A 22435-nucleotide genomic window follows, 5' to 3' on the forward strand; every position below is an offset into this window, starting at 1 on the left:
GTCAGTATTCAATGTGCAAATTCGCATTAGTAACAAATACCCTTAACACCTGGAATTTTCTGTTCTGCGCGGTGTTGTCAATATTAACATTGCTGAGGTTTAGATGTTCATTATGAAGTGTTTTATGTTTAAGAATCAATTGTGTTATTTACGTCCTAAATGCAGCTTAATGTTGGGCTTTTCAAAATGTGCTAAGTATTGACTTGTCTCTATGATTTCCAGTATGATCAATCCTAATGACATTTGAGACTGCTCACCAGATATTTTTGTCAGGCAATTTATGGGGACCACCAAAAGTTGGCTGCAGCAATTCAAGGCAGACAGTGGAAGAAATGTAGACAATCCATCTCTGTCATTAGCATATTGATGGTTGGTGTGGTAACACACAAAATTACGTTGCAAATCGGGGAATAAAACTTTTCTTCCATTCAATTAGAATAGCTAGGATTGAATCCATCTATAAAATCCACCATAATATTTTTACTTTTGAATCCTAAAGCTTTAGTAGTAAATTCTTGCTGTGGCACTTAGTTTGTTTTGTGTCGGTGTATTTATTTACTCATTAAAGTGATAGAAAATGGAATATTCCTCCAATTTGGGATCCACTTTCTGTATTTTGTACATTCCAATTAGATACGTTATAAAATGAGGAATAAAAACCCCTTTTCTACAAAATCATAATATTTCTTAAGTTCAGGCTAAAGAGCTTGTCCTGCTGAATGACATTTCTGTTTACCACACCAAATGTCTTTCTGGCCTAGCTGAGTGAAATTGCCCCTTTACTCAGATGCAACAGTTGCATTAATATATATCTGGATTCAACAGAAATGAGTGAATCTTGAAGGAGTTGCAAATCATTTTTTTTAGGATCTCCGTAGGCATTGGAGAAAGAAAGCTTGTATGATCAGTCTGGGCAGCATTCAGTCTCAGGAACCTATTGTCCAAGAACAACCCATCACAAGTGGCGAATATGCACATTTTGATGAATGTTATGAAACAGAGTTATGAAGTTATGTAATTGTATGAGAGAGTTCATTTAATTATTAACAGTTAAAATCATTTGCATTTTTGTTTGAAAGTTATATTTGAAATATTTACTTTTTTAAAATTAATTTTGTTTTTTTGAAGAAAATGCTGCAAGAAAATACTATTGTGGATGAAAAACGAGCGTTTACCCTTTGTGAAGGCAGGCTTCGTCTAAGTATGGTGCAGGAAGTTTTTAACCTTTTTGCTGTTGAAATGTTTCATGGTAAGTAGTCTTGGTTTATAAATAGGAAATGTATGATGCCTTTTTTTTGTAGTGACAACAGTAAAAATTGGCATTCGACGCATTCAGCAGATCCTAGGTACAAGATTTTCAGTCCTGAAATATCATGATGTGTTGAAAATATAATTGTAGTTAAAAAGGTGAATCTTTCACCTATACTTTGTGCTTTTTTTTAGAGATTACTGTACTGTTATTACTGATACAACTTTAGTCACTTATTTCCCTAACTGGAGAAACCAAATTAACTTTGTTTTGTTAATATTGGAAAAGGAGCACCAAAAGTATGCTGCTAATGAATGGCATTTTCTTTGGTTCTTTAACTCATCACAGTAACTTGTTAATTTAGGTTGAAAACTCTTAGCATGAAGGTCACAGTGCAGTTGTAAGTTTGAAGGTTAGGGCTTTCACAGAATGATGCATACTGAATCAACAACTTCCAGTATGCTTATCTGCAAGTAGGTGGCGGAAATCCTTGTGAGCACAACCGCTAGCACAACTATTCTTTATTACACATGAGCTAGAGATGGACTGTGACTTATACCTGGACTCCCCGGTTATTTGTCTTCAGACATGATTAATGAGGGAATTTTCAATTATTTCCATTCTAACCACAAATCGCAGACTCATTATGTGGAGTTGAGTGTGACAGAGTGCTTTTTTGGATTTTTTCTGGAGATGTCAAGTGACCTTCATGGAGGGAAATGGGGATACATAAATTGTCAACCATTTCCAGTGTTATGCCGTAGAGTATTAAACTCTTGAAGATCAAGGATCTGTATGAATCTGAAAACTCCCAACTACATAATCCAAAACTCATTCAAATATCCTTAGCTAATTTTTGGATCATATAATTTCAAGACTAGGATGCTTATTTTTAAGGTGAGAGGAGAAAGATTTAAAAAAAAGACATGAAGGACAGTTTATTATGCAGAAAGTGGTTCATATGTGGAATGAACTTCCAGAGGAAGTGGTAGATGCAGGTACGATTACAACATTTAAAGGACATTTAGATAAGTACATGAATAGGAAAGGGTTGGAGGGATATGGGCCAGGTGCAGGCAGGTGGGATTAGTTTGGTTTGAGATGACAGTTGGTATGGACATGTAAGGGTATGTTTCTGTGCTGTATGACTCTGATCTTAATTTTCAAATGGACTGTTTTCAAGTTTGTAGTCATTTTGTTCAATTTCTGGTATTTGAATGTATTTCAGTAATTATGATGTTGAAGTTGAAATGTGCTCAATTTGTTGTGTTGTATCCTTTTATCTTCCAATTTCATCCTCTTAAGAAATGCAAATTAAAATTGCACAAATCTTTTTCAACACACGGACTCCCAGAAGTGTTGGTCACAGATAATGAGCCATCATTTACCAGCAGGGAATTTGAATATTTCTTAAAGTCATATGGCATCCAACTTATAAGGGCAGCTCCATATCACCCTTCATCCAACAGCCTGGCAGAAAAGCAGACCAGACTTTGAATACAGCCTTAAAGAAACAGGTGACAGCTTCACTAGGTACCAAATTGTCCCGGTTCCTATGTGATTAAAGGATGACCCCTCATACAATCACAGAGATAGCTCCAACAGAGTTACCAATGGGAAGAAGACTCCACACCAGGTTAAATCTGATCTTTCTGAACCTGGGTGAAGGCTGAAATGGTATCAGGAATGCCAACGCTGGACACACAATGCCACAAGCAAAAGAGACAGTTTACTTCAGGAGTTGAAGTTTTGTGTAGGAACCGTGGAGAATGGACCTGCATGGGTAAGGGGCGTGGTCAGTGCGAGATCAGACCCAGTGACACATAATGTTTGTGTAGGTACGACAGTCCTGAGCAAGCACGTGGACCATATGAAAGCTGCACTCTCGCAAACAGGGCAGGAGCAAAACATGCCCTGTTCCTCAATGCTTTTGCCTAAAGAAGAAAGAGTGATTTTTTCTTTGGAGACACTTGGGCACACAAGGTGAGTGTGTGTTACATGCCACTCACATTCTAGGTAGAGTTGGAGAAACCTGATGCCGTGCTAAACCGTCCCAGGATGAGCTACAAGATAAAGAACCAGAACTATGCCCTTGAACTCAGAGAGGGAGGGATGTAGTGATCGTAATGAAGTCAGCCATGTGGAAGTCATAGAATGAGCTCCCTGATTTGTGCTGAAAATTTGGTCCAATCAGGGAGCCTTGGCTGACTGATAAAAACAAAAGTTTTGATTTGATCTCTACTCTCGTCTTCACTTTTGTTTTCATGTACGCTTTGCTTGTTACTGGTTCACTGACTATCTGGATGATTTTTTTTCCTGGTGGTGGAAATATTTAATAAAATTATGGCCCCTGCACTTACATGCGCACAACATGGGTGCTATGGGTAAAATAAGGGTTACAGCTGTATGGCAGTAGTGCAGGGGTATTTGAAAAAAGAGCCATAAAATATATACAACCAGGAGACTAGAATCTCCTCAGTTGAGCACTGACTCTGAACTGGCTGGCCACAAGAAAAAAGAATAAAAACCGGAGTGCTGGGATGTCTGACATACACCCTGACACTCTGAGAGCTGGCTTTGAGGGAGCTGGATCAGTGTCATGGACTTTCTATGTGTAAATAAAGGGTGACATGATGATGGGATACCAGACGCTGTGGAGTTATTTCACCAGCGCCGATTCCTTTAGAACATCACTAGCTGATTTCCATTCTGAAAAGCACCCTTCCACCACTACTCTCTGTCTTCTATGATCAAGCCAGTTCTGTATCCATTGAGCCAGCTCACCACCAATCCTGACACTCTACCTTTTGTACCAGCCAGCCTCAAGGTACCTTATCAAATATCTTATGAAAGTCCATGTGGACAACATCCACTGCCACTCCCTCATCAATCATTCTTGTTACCTCCTCAAAAAATTCAGTCAAATTGGTGACACGTGCCCTTCCCCACACAAACCCATGATCATCTTTTTAGTGAAGACCAGTGTTGAGTATCCATTAAGGATCTTATCTACTTCCTCTCACTCCACACATAATCTCCCTCCTTTATCCTTGAGTGTGACTTTTTCACTAGCTACCCTCTTACTCCTAATATATGTATAAAGTGCCTTGAGATTCTCTTTAATGCTGCTGACCAAGGACACTTCATTCCCCCTTTTAGTCCTCCTAATTCGCTGTTTGAGCTTCTTCCTTAATGGTAAGTTTCTGGACAGTATTGCCGAATGAAGTGATGTTGGGGTGTAGATTCCTATTTCCTTGAAAGTGGAGTCACGGGTAGACAGGGTACTGAAGAAGGCATTTGGTATGCTTTCTTTATTGGTCAGTGCTATGAGTATCAGAGTTGGAATTCTGAAAATCTTGATGATTTTTAAGTAGGAGCAGTTTTTCCTTGTGTAACAATTCTCCAGGATGGGTAATCTTCATTATTTAAATTAGAACACTCTGAACAGTGTATTCCGTTTGTGTCATAACATAGTTAAAAATAAGTTAAATTTGTAATGGTTCCGTATGCTGTTTAAAATTATATTGTTTGCAGAGCCAGACAAAACACAAATCATTACAACTACATGAAATCGTATATTCTAGTTCAGGCAATGCATGCATATTATGAACAGAAATAGATTCTTGAGATTGTCTTTGTCTTTGTCTTTGGAGATTACTGAGCTAAGGCATACAACTAAAATCTGATTATGCCTTAATGTGTGACAATCATATTAATTCCTGTGACCTCAACGAAGAGGACAGTTGGTCGATCTAATTTATTTGACAGTTTTTTTTTATTATTTGAATTAAACGTATTCTAAAATAGTGTACAGAAATTTATAAAGCTCCAGGTGAGAAGAATCTGCACATCAATGACCGTATGAAATAGATCTTTTGAGAATACTGACAGTTGTCCAGATCCATTTTTAGACAAAACTCCCCACTTGATCTTTGTGACTGTCAGCTATTACAAGTAACAAATGCAAAAATACTGTAGTATTAAGTAATCAGGCATTCATTTGTGATATACTATCTTCTCTTATCTGGAGCTTAACTTTCATGTCTGTACCATTTTCTCAGTCTTTTGTTTCTACTTATTTTCTTAAACTTGAGACCACTCTTCTATGTATTTTGTTTCTTACAGGACTGTTACTATTAACAATGTAGTGTAGGGCTTCCTGAGTGCAGTGCTGGGAACCCAGATGAGATTGTGAATTGAAAGTTTGGAGTCCTGAGCTCCAAGACCCCATGGCATTCAGCCCATTCTTTAACTACACCCTCCTCCAAACTGCTCTGACATTTTCTGTCCCCACCTCCAGGTGCCATAGTGTTCTCTTCCCCCAGTTCCCCTCCCATGCTCCCCCTCTCACTGTTCTCGCTGAAAGTTGCAGTGATTTTCAAGCCTTGACCTGAGGTGGGAAATGCAGTGGGAGAAACTTTGGGAAGCACTGTGTATGGTTTCTGTTTTTCCTTTGGTCTAATTTCCTTCTACTCCAATACCTCACATCATAATCTAATTAGAGGCTAGAGATTTGTTCACATATCGATCTCTAATTTCTTCAATTCCATGATCCTGGCATTTTGAGCAGGCAGATGGTTGTGGGTGATGACAAGAACAGGCGAAGAAACAGGTAAGACCGGCTTGTGGATCTTGAGGTCCTTGTTAACATTTTTGGCAGCAGGAGATGAAATCCATTAGAAGCAGGAGGCTGCAACTCGTGACCCTTGTGCGGAAAACATCGCGTTTGGGAGGGCAAGGGAGAATCCCATGCTCTCTGGGCTGGGGGGGGGGGCGGGGGGGCGTGGGGTGTGTGCTGATGTGCATTCAGAGAGGCAATAGCATTTGAGGGGAGGAGCAAGTAGAATGGTGATCAAGGTAAGGGGAGGGCACAGGGTGTATTGAGGAAGTTGAGGCCACATTGAGCGCCACGTTGTTATATCCAGTTTCAAAAACTGGAAAAAAAAGATGTTCCACATATTCTGAAAAAAGCCAGGGTAGCTAGAATCCTTGCAGGTACCACCTCAACACTCCTAATAGCAGGAAATCAATGAAACTAAATAAATTGTTCAATATGGGAACCGCCAGGTAGAGATCTGGACCTCTGAGGAGATTCTGAGACCCCTCAGATTACCTGAGGGGCGATGAAGGTGTATAAGATTGGATAGCCATGGTGAAGAAAATGCAAATAGGACCAGGAAATTGTAAACTGTAAATGATGGTGAGCATCAGAAGAATCACAGATGCAAATGATAAAGACTCATTTTGAAAAAAAGGATTTGTAGAAATAAACAATCACACAAAATTCTTTGAGTAACATGTCAAAATATTACTCCAAGTATTGTATTATGACTTCTATCTTGAAGTGTATTGAATTGCTCCAATTTGCTGTACTTTGACTTAATTCAGATGTGGTTCCTGAACTGAATTACAGGTAATATACATTTGTTATTTCTATAGGTATTTAAGGAATAAAAGAATGATGAGAGTAAGATTAGGGCCAATCAAGGATAGTAGTGGGAAGTTGTGTGTGGAGTCAGAGGAGATAGGGGAAGCACGAAATGAATATTTTTCGACAGTATGCACTCTAGAAAACGACAATGTTGTCGAGGAGAATACTGAGATACAGGCTACTAGACTAGGTGGGATTGAGGTTCACAAGGAAGGGGTATTAGAAATCCAACAGAGGGTGAAAATAGATAAGTCCCCTGGGCCAGGTGGGATTTATCCTAGGATCCTCTGGGAAGCCAGGGAGGAGATTGCCGAGCCTTTGGCATTGATCTTTAACTCGTCATTGTCTACAGGAATAGTGCCAGCAGACTGGAGGATAGCAAATGTGGTTCCCCTGTTCAGGAAGGGGAGTTGAGACAGACCTGGTAATTATAGACCAGTGAGCCTTACCTCAGTTGTTGGTAACGTGTTGGAAAAGGTTATAAGAGATAGGATTTATAATCATCTAGAAAAGAATAATTTGATTAGGGATAGTCAGCACGTTTTTGTGAAGGGGAGGTCGTGCCTCACAAACCTTATTGAGTTCTTTGAGAAGGTGATTAAACAGGTAGATGAGAGTAAACTGGTTGATGTGGTGTATATGGATTTCAGCAAGGCGTTCAATAAGGTTCCCCACAGTAGGCTATTGTACAAAATGCGGAGGAATGGGATTGTGGGAGATATAGCAGTTTGGATCAGAAATTGGCTCGCTGAAAGAAGACAGAGGGTGGTGGTTGTGGAGTGATAATGGGAACTGCAGATGCTGGAGAATTCGAGATAACAAAGTGTGGAGCTGGATGAACACAGCAGGCCAAGCAGCATCTCAGGAGCACAAAAGCTGACGTTTTGGGCCTAGACCCTTCATCAGAGAGGGGGATGGGGAGAGGGAACTGGAATAAATAGGGAGAGAGGGGGAGGCGGACCGAAGATGGAGAGAAAAGAAGATAGGTAGAGAGGAGAGCATAGGTGAGGAGACAGGGAGGGGATAGGTCAGTCCAGGGAAGACGGACAGGTCGAGGAGGCGGGATGAGGTGGTAGGTAGGAAATGGAGGTGCGGCTTGAGGTGGGAGGAAGGGATGGGTGAGAGGAAGAACAGGTTAGGGAAGCAGAGACAGGCTGGGCTGGTTTTGGGATGCAGTGGGGGGAGGGGAAGAACTGGGCTGGTTTTGGGTTGCAGTGGGGGAAGGGGAGAAATATGGGCCTCCTGCAGTGCCACAATGATGCCACCCGAAGGTTGCAAGAACAGCAACTCATATTCCGCTTGGGAACCCTGCAGCCCAATGGTATCAATGTGGACTTGACAAGCTTCAAAATCTCCCCTTCCCCCACTGCATCCCAAAACCAGCCCAGTTCTTCTCCACCCCCCCCACCACCACTGCATCACCAAACCAGCCCAGCTCGACCCCTCCCCCCACTGCATGCCAAAACCAGCCCAGCCTGTCTCCGCTTCCCTAACCTGTTCTTCCTCTCACCCAACCCTTCCTCCCACCTCAAGCCGCACCTCCATTTCCTACCTACCACCTCATCCCGCCTCCTTGACCTGTCCGTCTTCCCTGGACTGACTTATCCCCTCCCTACCTCCTCACCTATACTCTTCTCTCTATCTATCTTGTTTTCTCACCATCTTCGGTCCACCTCCCCCTCTCTCCCTATTTATTCCAGTTCCCTCTCCCCATCCCCCTCTCTGATGAAGGGTCTAGGCCCGAAACGTCAGCTTTTGTGCTCCTGAGATCCTGCTTGGCCTGCTGTGTTCATCCAGCTCCACACTTTGTTATCTATTATAGAGGGTGGTGGTTGATGGGAAATGTTCACCCTGGAGTCCAGTTACTAGTGGTGTACCGCAAGGGCCGGTGTTGAGTCCACTGCAGTTTGTCATTTTTGTCAACGACCTGGATGAGGCCGTAAAAGGATCGGTTAGTAAATTTGCAGTTGACACTAAGGTCGGTGGGGTTGTGGATAGTGATGAAGGATGTTGTAGGTTACAGAGAGACATAGGTAAGCAGCAGAGCTGGGCTGAGAGGTGGCAAATGGAGTTTAATGCGGACAAGTGTGAGGTGATGCACTTTGGTAGGAGTAACCGGAGTGTAAAGTACAGGGCTAAAGGTAAGATTCTTAGTAGTGTAGATGAGCAGACAGATCTCGGTGTCCATGTACACAGATCCTTGAAAGTTGCCACCCAGGTTGTCAGGGCTGTTAAGAAGGCATACAGTGTTTTAGCTTTTATTAATAGAGGGAACGAATTCCGGAACCAAGAGGCTATGATGCAGCTGTACAAAACTCTGGTGCGGCCGCACTTGGAGTATTGTGTACAGTTCTGGTCACTGCATTATAAGAAGGATGTGGAAGCTTTGGAAAGGGTGCAGAGGAGATTTACTAGGATGTTGCCTGGTATGGAGGGAAGGTCTTACGAGGAAAGGCTGAGGGACTTGAGGCTGTTTTCATTAGAGAGAAGAAGGTTGAGAGGTGACTTAATTGAAACATATAAAATAATCAGAGGGTTAGATAGGGTGGATAGGGAGAGCCTGTTTCCTAGGATGGTGACGGCGAGCACAAGGGTCATAGCTTTAAATTGAGGGGTGAAAGATATAGGACAGATGTCAGAGGTAGTTTCTTTACTCGGAGAGTGCTAAGGGAATGGAACGCTTTGCCTGCAACGGTAGTAGATTCGCCAACTTTAGGTACATTTAAGTCGTCATTGGATAAGCATATGGACGTACATGGAATAGTGTAGGTTAGGTGGGCTTGAGATCGGTATGACAAGTCGGCACAACATCGAGGGCCGAAGGGCCTGTACTGTGCTGTAATGTTCTATGTCCTATAATATACAGAGCTATGTAATCTTGAATAATATTGATTACTAACCACTGGCATACTTCTGTTATTTTATATTTACTTTCATAAAAATGAGTGAGTTTAAATTTTTGACTAAAACAAACAACGTTCTGTTAATAGAAAAGAATTGTGTAGTAATAGCAGTTGTGATGAAATATTGGATATAGGAGAACTTTTTTCAGATTTGAAGTTGACAGAACTAAAAGAATTAAATAAGTATTTATTGGAGCTTGTTATACCAATTATTTCCATTGGCCTAGTTTTGCTCTTAACTCATTTTTCATGTGTATGTTCAATTGTAGCATATTCATCTTTTTAATTTTCTTCATAAGTGCTTTTGACATCCATACTAAAAATAAATTTTGCTCTTTTATCAGTGCCCTTCATGCACCAAACCAATTTTAATCTGGTTGAATCTATTATGTTCCCCCAAGGCTTTTATTCTTTTTGGGCAATACATAATGTACCACTTTTCTTCACTTTAATTTCCCTGCTTGTATAATTTCATGGCTTTGTCACACAGGAATGTCACCCCTAGGTGGTGCACAGAGCATCTAGGTGCAGAAATTCCAGTTGCCAGTGCTATGTTACTGTCAAGTGATGGATGCAGCTTATGCTAGCCGAGAGGATCGTCTGTTTTGCCAATGAAGTCATGATGGGGGGAGTTGGGAATGTCCCTGGTGCCGTCTGTATGCTCTCCCTGACCTCGCCACTCCCAGTTTCTCAGTCTTGGTTTTCCCAGACATGTGGAAATTCAGATGGGTCAGTTAGTCCATTAGGTTATACCTCTTTCTCTGGATGTTTCTTTCTTATATATTGAAGAAAATTATAAAAAAATTCCACTTTCCTTTATTATTACTTATTAAATTATTCGGTTTGTTCCTCATTATATTTTAGTATCTTTTCTTGTCATCAAATATTTTTGCTGACACATTGGTAGTTCCACTTGTCAGATCTGAAATTTGATAAAATTATAGTCCCTTGTCCCAAGAGGTTCAATCACTTCTAACTTTGAAGCTATTAAAATTGATGTAATTAGTCTGAATTTGAGTTTCCTGAGATATAGTCCATTATTTATCAGCTTGTTATGGGTGAATGCAACATTTCTGAATCAAGTTCTCTGTCTGCCCTTTTGACAAAAAGAGCTTCAGTCCATTTTTTTATATCCTTTGGGCGTTCCCAGTTAATCTTGTTATTGCAGCATTGTGGACATACAAAATCATATAGTTTCATCGTAGAAAATAGTATGATCTCTTGCATCATGAGCAATTTGCTAGTGTAATCCTTTTATATTGGATCCAATTAAACATGAACATTTTATTTTCCTCTCCGATTCACATATTCCTTCACAAGCTTAATATCTTGAGGATGTAAAGGTATACTGCCTGATCTGTATAAATTATATCTTCATCTACAAGTTTTCCACTGTAAAAGAAACAAGCATGAGGGATGATAGATTTAAAGTGATGCGAGAAGAAACTGAGTCACAAAGCGAATTGTTAGAATATGGAATGTACTGCCTGGGAATATGGTGGAGGCAGGTTCATTCAAGGCATTTAAGAGGGCACTAAATTTATTTTTGGATAGTAATGGTGTGCAGGGATATGAGGAAAGGATACAAGGATGTTACTGGACAATAAAACCAGATTAAACCATAGAGATGGTTCAGGCACAGTAGGTTCTTTCTACACCAGAGCCGCCTCCTACACCATAATGATTCTGTAAAATAATTCTGAGATTCTAAATTCCACTGCTGTCTTTTGGAATGTACCATGTTTGCAGAACTTCTAAAGCACCATTTTTACTTCTGCTGCAGTTGTTTCTGGTTCAGATATTTTTATTCCTCATGCTTCTAGCATTTAACTAGAAGTTGTACTTTTGTGTATGATTTTATTTTTAAAAAGATTGCAAACTTTATTTCTCGGTTCGTCTTTTCTATTGTCTCAATGTCTCAATTTTCCTACAACTGTACCTGATTTCTCATTGACCTAAATTTTTAATTCCTATCTGGTTGCGGGGGAGGTGCCAGAGGACTGGAGAACAGCTAATGTGGTTCCAATATTTAAGAAGGGCTGTAGAGATAAGACAGAGAACATCAGATCAGTGAGTCTGTTGTCAGTAAAAAGGAAACTATTGGAGAAAAGTCTGAAGGAGAGTACCTACCTCCTCTTGGAAAGGTAAAACTTGATCAGGGATAGCCAAGGTGTAGATCTGGATGAACACAGCAGGCCAAGCAGCATCAGAGGAGCAGGAAAGCTGACGCTTCGGATCTGTACCCTTCTTCAGAAAAGGGTCCAGACCTGAAACATCAGCTTCCCTGCTCCTCTGATGCTACTTGGCCTGCTGTGTTCATCCAGCTCTACACCTTGTTATCTCAGATTCTCCAGCATCAGCAGTTCACACTATCTCAGGGATAGTCAACGTGCCTTTGTCAGAGGGAGGTCAAGCCTAACAAATTTGATTGAGTTTTAGAACATAGAACATTACAGCACAATACAGGCCCTTTGGCCCTCGATGTTGTGCCGACCTGTCGTACAGATCTCAAGCCCATCTAACCTACACTATTCCATGTACGTCCATATGCTTGTCCAATGACGACTTAAATGTACCTAAAGTTGGCGAATCTACTACCGTTGCAGGCAAAGCGTTCCATTCCCTTACTACTCTCTGAGTAAAGAAACTACCTCTGACATCTGTCCTATATCTTTCACCCCTCAATTTAAAGCTGTGCCCCCTCGTGCTCGCCGTCACCATCCTAGGAAACAGGCTCTCCTTATCTAACCCTCTGATTATTTTATATGTTTCAATTAAGTCACCTCTCAACCTTCTTCTCTCTAATGAAAACAGCCTCAAGTCCCTCAGCCTTTCCTCGTAAGACCTTCCCTTCATACCAGGCAACATCCTAGTAAATCTCCTCTGCACCCTTTCCAAAGCTTCCACATCCTTCTTATAATGCAGTGACCAGAACAGTACGCAATACTCCCAAGTGCGGCCGCACCAGAGTTTTGTACAGCTTCACCATAACCTCTTGGTTCCGGAACTTGATCCCTCTATTAGTAAAAGCTAAAAGCTTGGAGAAGGTGAGCAAGCATGTCGATGAGGGTAGTGCAGTTGATGTAGTTTATTTGGCTTTCAGCAAACCTTTGAGCAGGTCCCATATAGGAAACTTATCGAGAGGGCAAAGGCACATGGGATATAGGGTAATTTGTTAAATTGCATTCAAAATTGGCGCAGTTGTAGGAGACAGAGGGAGATGCGGAAGGTTGCTTTAGTGACTGCAAGTCAGTGTCCAGTGGTGTACCACAGGGTTTGTGCTGGGTCTTCTGTTATTCGTCATTTATATAAATGACATAGGTGACGGTGTCGGATGTTGGATTAATAGGCTTGCAGATGACAGAGATTGGTTTGCTGATTAACAGTGAGGTTGAGTATCTTGGGCTACAAGAAGATCTAAATGGGATGGTCAAATGGATAGTTAACTGCCCATGGATTTGAACTCTGCAAAGTGTGAGGTGATGTACTGTGGGAGGAATAATTCAACAAGAAAGTATTCAATGAACAGCATGACACTAAGTTGTTCCGTTGAACAAAGGAACCTCGGCGTGTTTATCCATAGAAATCTGAAGGTGGAAGGGTATGTTAGGGTGGTAAGAAAGGCAAACAGGACATTTACCTTCATCAATTGAGACATAGATTACAAAGCAGGGAATTGTATAGAACTTTGGTGGGACCACAGTTTCAGTACTGTGTACAGTTCTAGTCGGCACTTTACAGAAAGGATACGATTGCAAAGGAGATTCATCAGGATGTTTTCTGGGATGGAAAATTTAAGTTGTGAGAAACGGTTGGATAGACTTGGGCTGTTTCTGTTGAAGCAGAGAAGACCAAGAGGTGATCTGATTGATGTGTACAAGATTATGAAGGCTCTGGAGAGAGTGGATAGGGAACAGCTGTTCCTCTCAGTTGAAGGGTCAGTCATGACTGGTCATAGGTTCCAGGTGGGGGGACATGAAGTTTAGGATGGATATGAGGAAGAACGTTTTTATCCAGAGGGTGGTGACCATCTGGAATGCCCTGCATGAGAGGGTGATGAAGCCGAGTTGCCTCACATTCTTTTAAAAAATACCTGGATGAGCACTTGCCATGTTTTAACATTCAAGGCTATGGGCCAAGTGCTGGTAAATGGAATTAGGTTGAAGGCCAGGTGTTTCTCGTGTCAGTGATGACTCAATGGGCTGAAGGACCTCTTCTGCACTACATGATTTATATGTACTTCAAATTCACATTTTTCTGACTCTTTATACCTTTCCAATTTAATTTAAAATGTATCTTGTTAAAAAGAAAATTGATTAGTTTTGCTTAATCCAGCTAACAGTAGTTGTGATCTTAATTTATCTAGCAATTGAAAGAAATGCTGTTTCATCCTATCAAAGCAGCAGTGAAAGGTAACCTCAGTGATTGTCATACGATGGTCCAGGTAATCTTGGAGCTAATTTTAGCTAGTGTGAGCTTCTAGGAAGTTTTTTTTTGTAAAAGTACCATGTGCAGATTTAACCTATTTGATCCACTTTATTTGGCAAAGAGATTGAAAAGATTTTTAAAAATCCTGATGGTTAGTTATTGGAAAGTTGTCTCATGGTATAACTGCTTACTAAAGGTTGATGCAAGTAATTCTCACATTGACTTGTGCAGAAAATATTTTGGAGATCTGCATTAAATTCCACAAGTGAAAACCAATGTTTAAAACTGAAGTTAAATAACAAGAAGTCATTTTCAAGAATGTTCAACATTGTCCAATCTTACTTATTCCTGGTGAGAAGCACAAAAATACTTTTGAGCCATAGTAAGTCTTAAAATTTAGCTTGACTGAGGAACTGTTTGCCTGCCTATCATCTGAGCTGCTTTTCCCAATTTAATCACAGTTTGTGCTTAGTTAGCTGAGTCATCAAAAAGTGTGCTCTAGTTGGGCATGGTTCACGTCCTACATCCTCCTTGGAAGACACTTTTGTTTGCCTGGTATGATGAATTCTGCCCATTTATTGAGCAGGCACTATAAACTCCAAGTACCCAAAGAAGCACATGGACCTTGGTAGGTCAGCAGTTTTCTATTTAGGGGCTGCCCAACTTGAGGTGAGCAATGACTGACCATTGGGACATAATTGTGCTTCCCAGAATAGAAGGCAGCATTGTAACACCCTTTGTCTCTGCTAGTTGACTCACCATGCATAACTGCTATCTCCTGTTTTGTTTTAATGCCCTGCAGCAAAATTGGAATATCCTTTCTCGGACACAAACCTAGATATGAGTTAAGGATACCCTGGGATCGGCTGTCGAAACATCAGTGTCCCCTTCACAACCTTGGTGTTTGAGATTCCTTGTGTCACAGTGGGGAGGTCCACTAGAGGACTTGCGAATGCTGATGGGGAGAAACGCATTGGCTCTCTTTTCTGACTTGCTGCTAGCCAGTAATTTAGACGGAAATTAAGAATCACAAAAGCATAAAACATGTTTTTTTTAACCTAAAGACTAGATGCATCACATCTTTTTGGACACAGATTTGATTAGCTCAGCTATTTAGATGACTAGTGGACAATTCAGAATAACACTGACGGTGTACTGATTCTGCCTGATGTGCACCTAGTCTCCTACTGAAAATGGAAAGCAATAGCAAAGCATCACTGATAAAACTGAGCCATCGGTAGACAATACACCAATGACTTGCCTTTATAATTAGCTGACTTTAATAGATTGCACAGCAGACTTTTAAAAAAAGATAAATTTTTATTAAAACTCAAGATGAAAGAAAATGGCACATTGTAATTATGCTTCACGTAACCCAAAATTCCATCTCACAATAATAAAGCTAAGAATTCATTAGCAGTCCTCTGAAGTATAAGCTTGGACATGCTGGTATTGAAAAGCCTTGATCTGAGAAATGGACTTACTGGTAATGTTCGTTAACCTTCAACCCCTTAGCACACATTGATTCCATTGTGAGATGTTAATTGTTCCAGGAATGCGGAATCATAACCTGCTTTCCTACTGACTGATCTTCATAGTTGTACAGGGGGTAAACCAAGAATGAAACAAAATGTGTTTATATCCTGATTTATGTATATATCAGTTTCTTGAGTGGTGTGACAGCTGCAAATATCAGACTACACTAGTGCCACACCACCACTTAGGTGATTATTGCTGCAGACGGCTTATGTGCAGTAGTTTTCAATTGAGCATCATTATCCTATAAAACATTAAATCAAAGGCAACATTATGAATTCATTGTGAAATTGATTATATTAGATTACCATAAACCAACATTATGCAGTGTTTTCTCTGCAATATTTTGCTCCACACTAACTAGGAAAAAGAATTGAGATTGAAAGAAAATTTATAATAAAGTTATTTTACAGGAATGAGGATCATAACAGCGCTGTATTTTTGACCTTTCTTGTTTCAAATATTACTTGCTTAATAACCATTAAGCAATTAAAGTTTATTTGTTGGTGTTTTGAATAGTATCTTGTACGTAATCTTTTTATTTTCACTTGTAGGCTCTAACTGGATTGTGCTAACGGCAGATGATGATGGATTTGCTCCATTAATGTTCAAACCAAATCAGGAAATTATTATTCGTGATGGGAGGCTAAGTACAGGACCTGTAGAATTCCCCCCACCTCCATCTCCAACCGACAGTATCAATTTAGAAACCCGGAGAACAATGTAACCTGCTCTGCATGTGGTCACATGTAGTGAAGTACTTTCTTTAACCTAGTTATTATGTATTGTGTTCATATATGAGAAAATGAATAATGAAGTTCGAATTTATATGGCATGGTGGCTGATCCATAAAGAGTTTGTTCTTGTCTTTTTGTTGGAGTCTGCATTGGAAATGTAAAGATTGGAGTAGGTCATTCCGGTTCTCAAGACTGTTCTGTCAATCAATTGCTTATATAGCCCTTAAATGCATTAATCTGCTTTGGTTGAATATCCTTTTAAACTCTTGGCTCGAAAAAAAAATTGATCAGTCTGCGATTTAACAATATTAATTGAGCTAGCATTTTCTGCTTCTTGTGGGAGAAAAGTGCTCAAAGAAATGTTTCCTAACTCACCATCTGAGTGACCCAGTGATGATTTTACAGTTACATCCATTTGTCCTAACTGCTGAGCCAGCAGAAAAGGTTTCCCACCAACCACCCAATCAATTCCTTTCAATTTCTCAAATTCCTCCATTACTCTCTTCAGTCATGGCAAAACGTTCCCGAGTTGCTGGCCTTTATTCATAGAGTAGCTTTAATGTAAGTATCACAAGGTTTTTCACAAAAAAATGTAAAGCAAAATGTCACAACAAATGACATGATAGGCCAGGTGACCAAAAGCTTGGTCACATCATAAGTTTTGAGGAGGTTCTTAAATTTGAAAGTGAAGTGGAGAGATGTAGAGTGGATTTCCTGAGTTTAGGGCCTACACAGCTGAAGGCTGCAATGAAAATTAGAAATGCTTAAGAGTTCTGAATTAGATCAGTGCAGGTATGTGTTAGGATTAGGAGACAGGTGGAGATTGTGAAGTCCTATGATCGTACAGAGTTGGCAATAGTTGTAACATGCATGTGTGGTCAGAAGTTTGTCTCCAGGCCAAATATGGCAATAAGGTTGCAGACTGTTTGGTTTTGTGTCAGACAGTTGCCAGGAAGGGTGGTGATGAGTATCATCAACATATATGAAAACTCTCACTGCTTTCAGAAGATGCCACTGATTGACGTTGAAGTTGAGAAATAATAGGTGGCCAAGGATAGATCTTTAGGGGACATCAGAAGTCATGCTGAAAGAGCAGAAAGAGAAACCTCTTTACCAGTGTTTCTCCAGCTATGATTCGGATTGATAAGAATGAAGCCAGGTGAGTTCTTTGTGTTTGAATGATAGTGAGGAGATTTTGAACGACTGTGGTATGATCAACAGTATCAAAGCCTGCACACATGTCCAGAAAGACAAGGAGGAAATGTTTACTATTATCACAGTAATACAGAGTATCATTTGTCACTTGATAGAACTGTTTTAGTAATGTGCCATGGCAGAAATCTGGACTGGAAGGAATGAAACATGGAGATTTTGGAAAAATAGGCATGGGGGATTTGAGATTCAACAACATGTTCAACAGCTTTGGAAAGAAAATGGAGGTGGAAGGGAAGTTTTCAAGGTTGCTGAGGTTGTGGTTTTGTTGGGTTTTGATGACAGGCCTGATAGCAGATTAACAATGCCAGCTAACCAGGGAACCCTGAGTGCAGTTCGGAAAGAAGCAGTTCAATAATAATAGAATTGAGAGCATAAGAAAAGGGGTTCAAGGACAAACAGTATGAAAGCTCAGAGGCTGAAGGAAGCTATGAATTCAGGACTATGACAGGAAGGCACTGCTGGGAAAAATTTGGTCAAGTAGGTTGTTGGAAGGTTTCAGAGCTGTTGGATGATCATAATCTTAGTGACAAAAGGCCAGGAGTATCTTGCATTAATTAAGGCAACTCTAATCACAGGTTACCCCAGCAAAAAACAACCAAAGCTTTGGCTTATGTCGCGAAAGTGGAGTTCAGCTAAGCTCCAGTGTGGACACTTCATGACACGGGACTGATTGGAACCCCAGCACTCACTAAATTCCCTGGGACTGGCGCTACTTGTGATAGTTTATAGGTAAAGCATGGTGAGCATCCTGATGGTTTTCCAGCAGTGAATGTGCTTACCTCGTCAGGTAGATGAAAGAGCCTCCCTCTGACCATTCTGCCTTGAAAAGAATCAACAGGGGTGGTGTATACCCACATTTACTCTTGTGTGCTCTCAGAAATTCTTGGCAGAGTTTAATCTTCTTTTCCCTAGCTATGAAAGAATGGTTTGAAATGTTTTATTTCGGGTTTTTTTAATCCCAGTGTTGCTATTACAGGTAATTAAAACAAGAGGATAAAGTCCTAAATTATAAAAACATATCCAATCCAAAATGTTTTAAACGGTAAAGATTACAAAGTTCTATTAAAATAAAACTTAATGATTTTTATTTAGAAAATGGTTGGAAAAACTCAGCAGATCTGGCAGTATCTGTGGAGAGAGAAACAAAGTTAATGTTTTGAGTCCAGTCTGACTCCTCATTGAAACCAAAGAAGAACCATACCTGACACAAAACATTAACTCTGTTTCTGTCTCCACAGGTGCTACTGGACCTATTGAATTTCTCCAGGACTTGAATTTTAATTCTGATTTCTAACATTCTCAGTGTTTAGTTTTTGTTTATTTCCTTCAAATGTCATTTCTGGAGTGGAATTTTAGCAAAATTTAATGTTTTTAAGAAATTATTTTATTTTATTTTGAAGGCCATCCTGTAAAAGACGGTTTTGTTCAGAATAATTTATTGACTTTTGTTTAGATATTTGCAGCTACAAATTATTACCTTAGAAGAAGTTTTATATATGTGTGAAATATAAGGATGCGCTTGTGAAGCGTATTAGAAAATGAAGTACACACTGAGCCACATAGGCTTAATCAGGTCAGATCATCAAAATCCCAGTCAAACAACAAGGTTTGACGGAATATCTTAAAAGAAAGTGAAGTAGAAAGGCAGGGAGGACATTTTAAAGCAGAGGCTTAGGTAACTGAATGCACAGCCACCACTGAGATAAAATCAGGGAGAACTTGAGAACTGAATTAAAAGGAGTACTGATTTCTCAGCAGGATATGGGATTGGAGGAGAAAGAATGAGATGAGATCATGGAGGGGTTAGAAAGGTGGGTCAGATTTTTAAAATCTGGACACTGTTTCACTGTGAGCCAATGTTGTTTAAGTAATACATGTTACATTCGTCAGACTTCTCACATGAGCTCTTCAGATTTTGAAACCATGGATGCCTTTGTCCTGCATGCTGCTCAATTGTTGTCAACATTGTAATTTTCTGAATTACTGCAATTTTAGCTTAAAACAACTTTCCATCTAGCTGCCTTCAAAACTCAAGGAAGCCATGCTAGCACTTAAAATTGAAAAATCAAAAGATCACAGCAGGATTGGCCATTTTTACACTTGCCAACCTGTAATTTCCTGTACATTTATTTAACAAGCAGAGAATTGTAATTGACAAATGAAGAAACTGAAAATTGCAGCCCTCCAGGAGGACAACTGATCACTGTGGTATTTTTTGTAGTAACAGGAAGATTGAGGTATTATTAGAGATAAAGAAACAAATCAACAGTATTCATTTGAATTATTTCCTCATTTTGTTGAAGCTGTAGTGATTCCTGCAGCAAAATCTTTTTTAAGAGATCACCTATGTCTAAGTATCATAAATCTTAGAAGTCTGACATTCACGTATGTGAAGTAACCTGGAAGTTGGGGACTAGGATTGGAGCAGATAGTTTTGAATGTGAGAATTCTTCAGAATGATTTTAAGACTCACTTAGCTTTTTTATTTCTACAACAAATGATAAAGTGCATTTTTTTGCATTGGAAAGAACAAGAATATGAAATTAACAGCAAACTGTGAGAAATGTAAGGAATTTTAAAATTTGTCATTTGTATTATAACCAATCAAGTCAATGAAGCAGGTACTATTCTTAGTCCAGTATCATATTGTAAAGAAAGTACTTTGTGAAGACAGCAGACTGGAGTACCTGTTTCTGTATCTTCATCTAGCGACATTTCAGCTCACCACAATAATGTGCTGGCTACTTTTCTCATCAGGAGTCATGTAAGTAATTTAACTGGACTCCCCATTTCTGACGTGTCATCTGTTTTTAGAAGGAACAAAGAACAACTGAACCCAGGCGTGGTTCTTTCTGTAACCCAGCCAGCAGTTTCTGAGGTTTTCATTCAAATTGTTTACAAAATGGTTTTTTTTATAAGTCTTTTTCAATGAATGTCCTTTTTCCGTCACAATTTTTAAATAGTCCATATGATATGTACTAGATGGATGAACCAGCATTGATGGTGTTCAGTTTTACTGTGATGCAAATGACTACTGCATCAGGTGACAATTCACATCACTTGCGTCATGTTTTGGAATGCCCATGAGTATTTGGGGGTGGATGTTTTCTACACATCCCATTAGATTTGGCAGAACACCCAAAGAGTGTGAAATGTCAATTGAAAATACTGACAACTGCTGTTGTACCCATATCTGGAGTTACCTCAACTGCCTGGTATATTTTCCAGTTAATGTTACTCCAGTCTATTTGCACACTTTTTAACTAATAGTGACTGAAAATGAAAAATAAATTATTTTACCCAAAGCATTCGGTCTCCTGTTATGAAGTATCCTTTAAGTTGGCTGTTTAAAATCAATTACATCAGTATATACACTTTTAATTACAAATAATAGTTTTGAGCAGAGAATTGTATGTAGAAATCTCTGGGAAATTGCATTGTGCAACTTCAAAGAAAACCTCAAGTATTGAACAACTCGGCAAATTGAAAGATCACTTATTACATTTTTTGTTTTGTTTTGCTAATCTAAGTGAAAGCTATATATAACAACAATAATTTGTTTCTCAGACAAATCTATAGACATTGGATTTGATTTATGGAACACATAATAACAACAGAGAACCCTTCCTACTGCCAGTTTATATTGTTAAGTTGCCTTTATTATACTTTTTCCTGGGAGATCGACACTAAGTGGTCAAAATATTGGTTGCTGAAGTATTTCTGAGATGTCTGTTCAAACCAGGAAGTTAGCACTTAAACTTTGTGGGGACAGCATGTCAGGACCTTCAGTTCCTTGGTCAGAAACCATGTTGGTTTGCTGCTTCTTTCATTAGCACACTTTTTGTTTCTGTAGTTTTACAGCTGCTAGATCAAATTTTACTATTCTTATGGGTGGTTGGGGGCTAGTTAGCACAGTCGTCCATGGTCATGTAGATCAAGTTCATGTTACCATCATGGAGTTTGATCCCCGCTCTGAGTTTGACCCTCAGTGTGCCTGCTCACCACCTAATGTTTAACAAAATTACTGGGGAATAATCATCAAAGACCTGCCTTCGGGTGTAGAAGCTAATAACTAAAATGCGGTGTAGAGATTTTGGAGTCTATTGATTTTTATTTTTCAAGGCCATAAAATTGTCTAAACAAAATGTATTTGATTTAGAACTTCAATTTTCACATGATTGTCACACGTACCCCAGTTAATTAGAACAGGGTATTACCAAGTGTAACAAAGAAAAATTACTGCTTCGGTTCAATCTTATCAATTTTTACAGAATGAATCAGGATAATTTTAAGTTACTTGTTTAGAAACTTCCTGCCGATGAAGGAATATTGCAAATTCCCACATTTCTAGATCTTTAACACCCGCCCTCTGCTTCTGTAGGGCTGCTGATGAGTTTCCAGTATGCAAGACCCAGATGGTGGCAGGCATAGGTACATAATTTCATTCTTTGTGTTAATGCTGTTACAACGAAAGACTGGAGGAGTCGATCCTGACTCAACTGCCTTGACATTTCTCCTGCATGCTGTCTTCTGGAAGATAGCTAATGCTACACTCTGATTCCCAGCTGGCGTGGGGACAGATTGCTTTGCTTTGTTTTGTGTGGGTGCAGTCCACATTTTAACTTGTTGTCAAAGTGCCCTTTCTTAGCTTTCCTGTCAACCCAAAAAAGGCAAAATGATTTCTGAAAACTTTAATGATCTTTCTGATATATCAATGTGTATTTTTAAGCTAGGAAATTAAAGTTAAAATTGAAATATCTGTTTCAAGTTTAATGATCTGAGAATGGATTATATGTAAAAGAAAATCAATACTTTGTCCAGTTCGGCCAAGAGGAACTACCTATTTGATCTTAGAAACACCTCATTTGAAATATTTTGTTTGGTGCTCTGTTGTCCAAGAACTCTGAAGCCCTTTTCTCGAAAAACTGAATTCTGT

At 39.6% G+C, this 22435-nt stretch overlaps 1 protein-coding gene across 2 annotated transcripts in view; it reads left to right on the forward strand.

The window, feature by feature from the left end:
* Window positions 1–22435, forward strand: part of wdcp (WD repeat and coiled coil containing) — a 60226-nt gene that overhangs the window by 8168 nt on the left and 29623 nt on the right. The window contains exons 3-4 of one of the 2 annotated variants that reach the window (XM_059645632.1): window positions 1129–1249; window positions 16102–21930. In XM_059645632.1, the coding sequence (XP_059501615.1) occupies window positions 1129–1249; window positions 16102–16274 (294 nt within the window). In that variant the 3' untranslated portion in view covers window positions 16275–21930. The remainder of the gene's footprint in view (window positions 1–1128; window positions 1250–16101; window positions 21931–22435) is intronic. The other variant, XM_059645633.1, reaches the window with a different exon arrangement.

The sequence above is a fragment of the Stegostoma tigrinum genome, chromosome 4, assembly GCF_030684315.1.
Source record: "Stegostoma tigrinum isolate sSteTig4 chromosome 4, sSteTig4.hap1, whole genome shotgun sequence".
Taxonomy (NCBI): domain Eukaryota; kingdom Metazoa; phylum Chordata; class Chondrichthyes; order Orectolobiformes; family Stegostomatidae; genus Stegostoma; species Stegostoma tigrinum.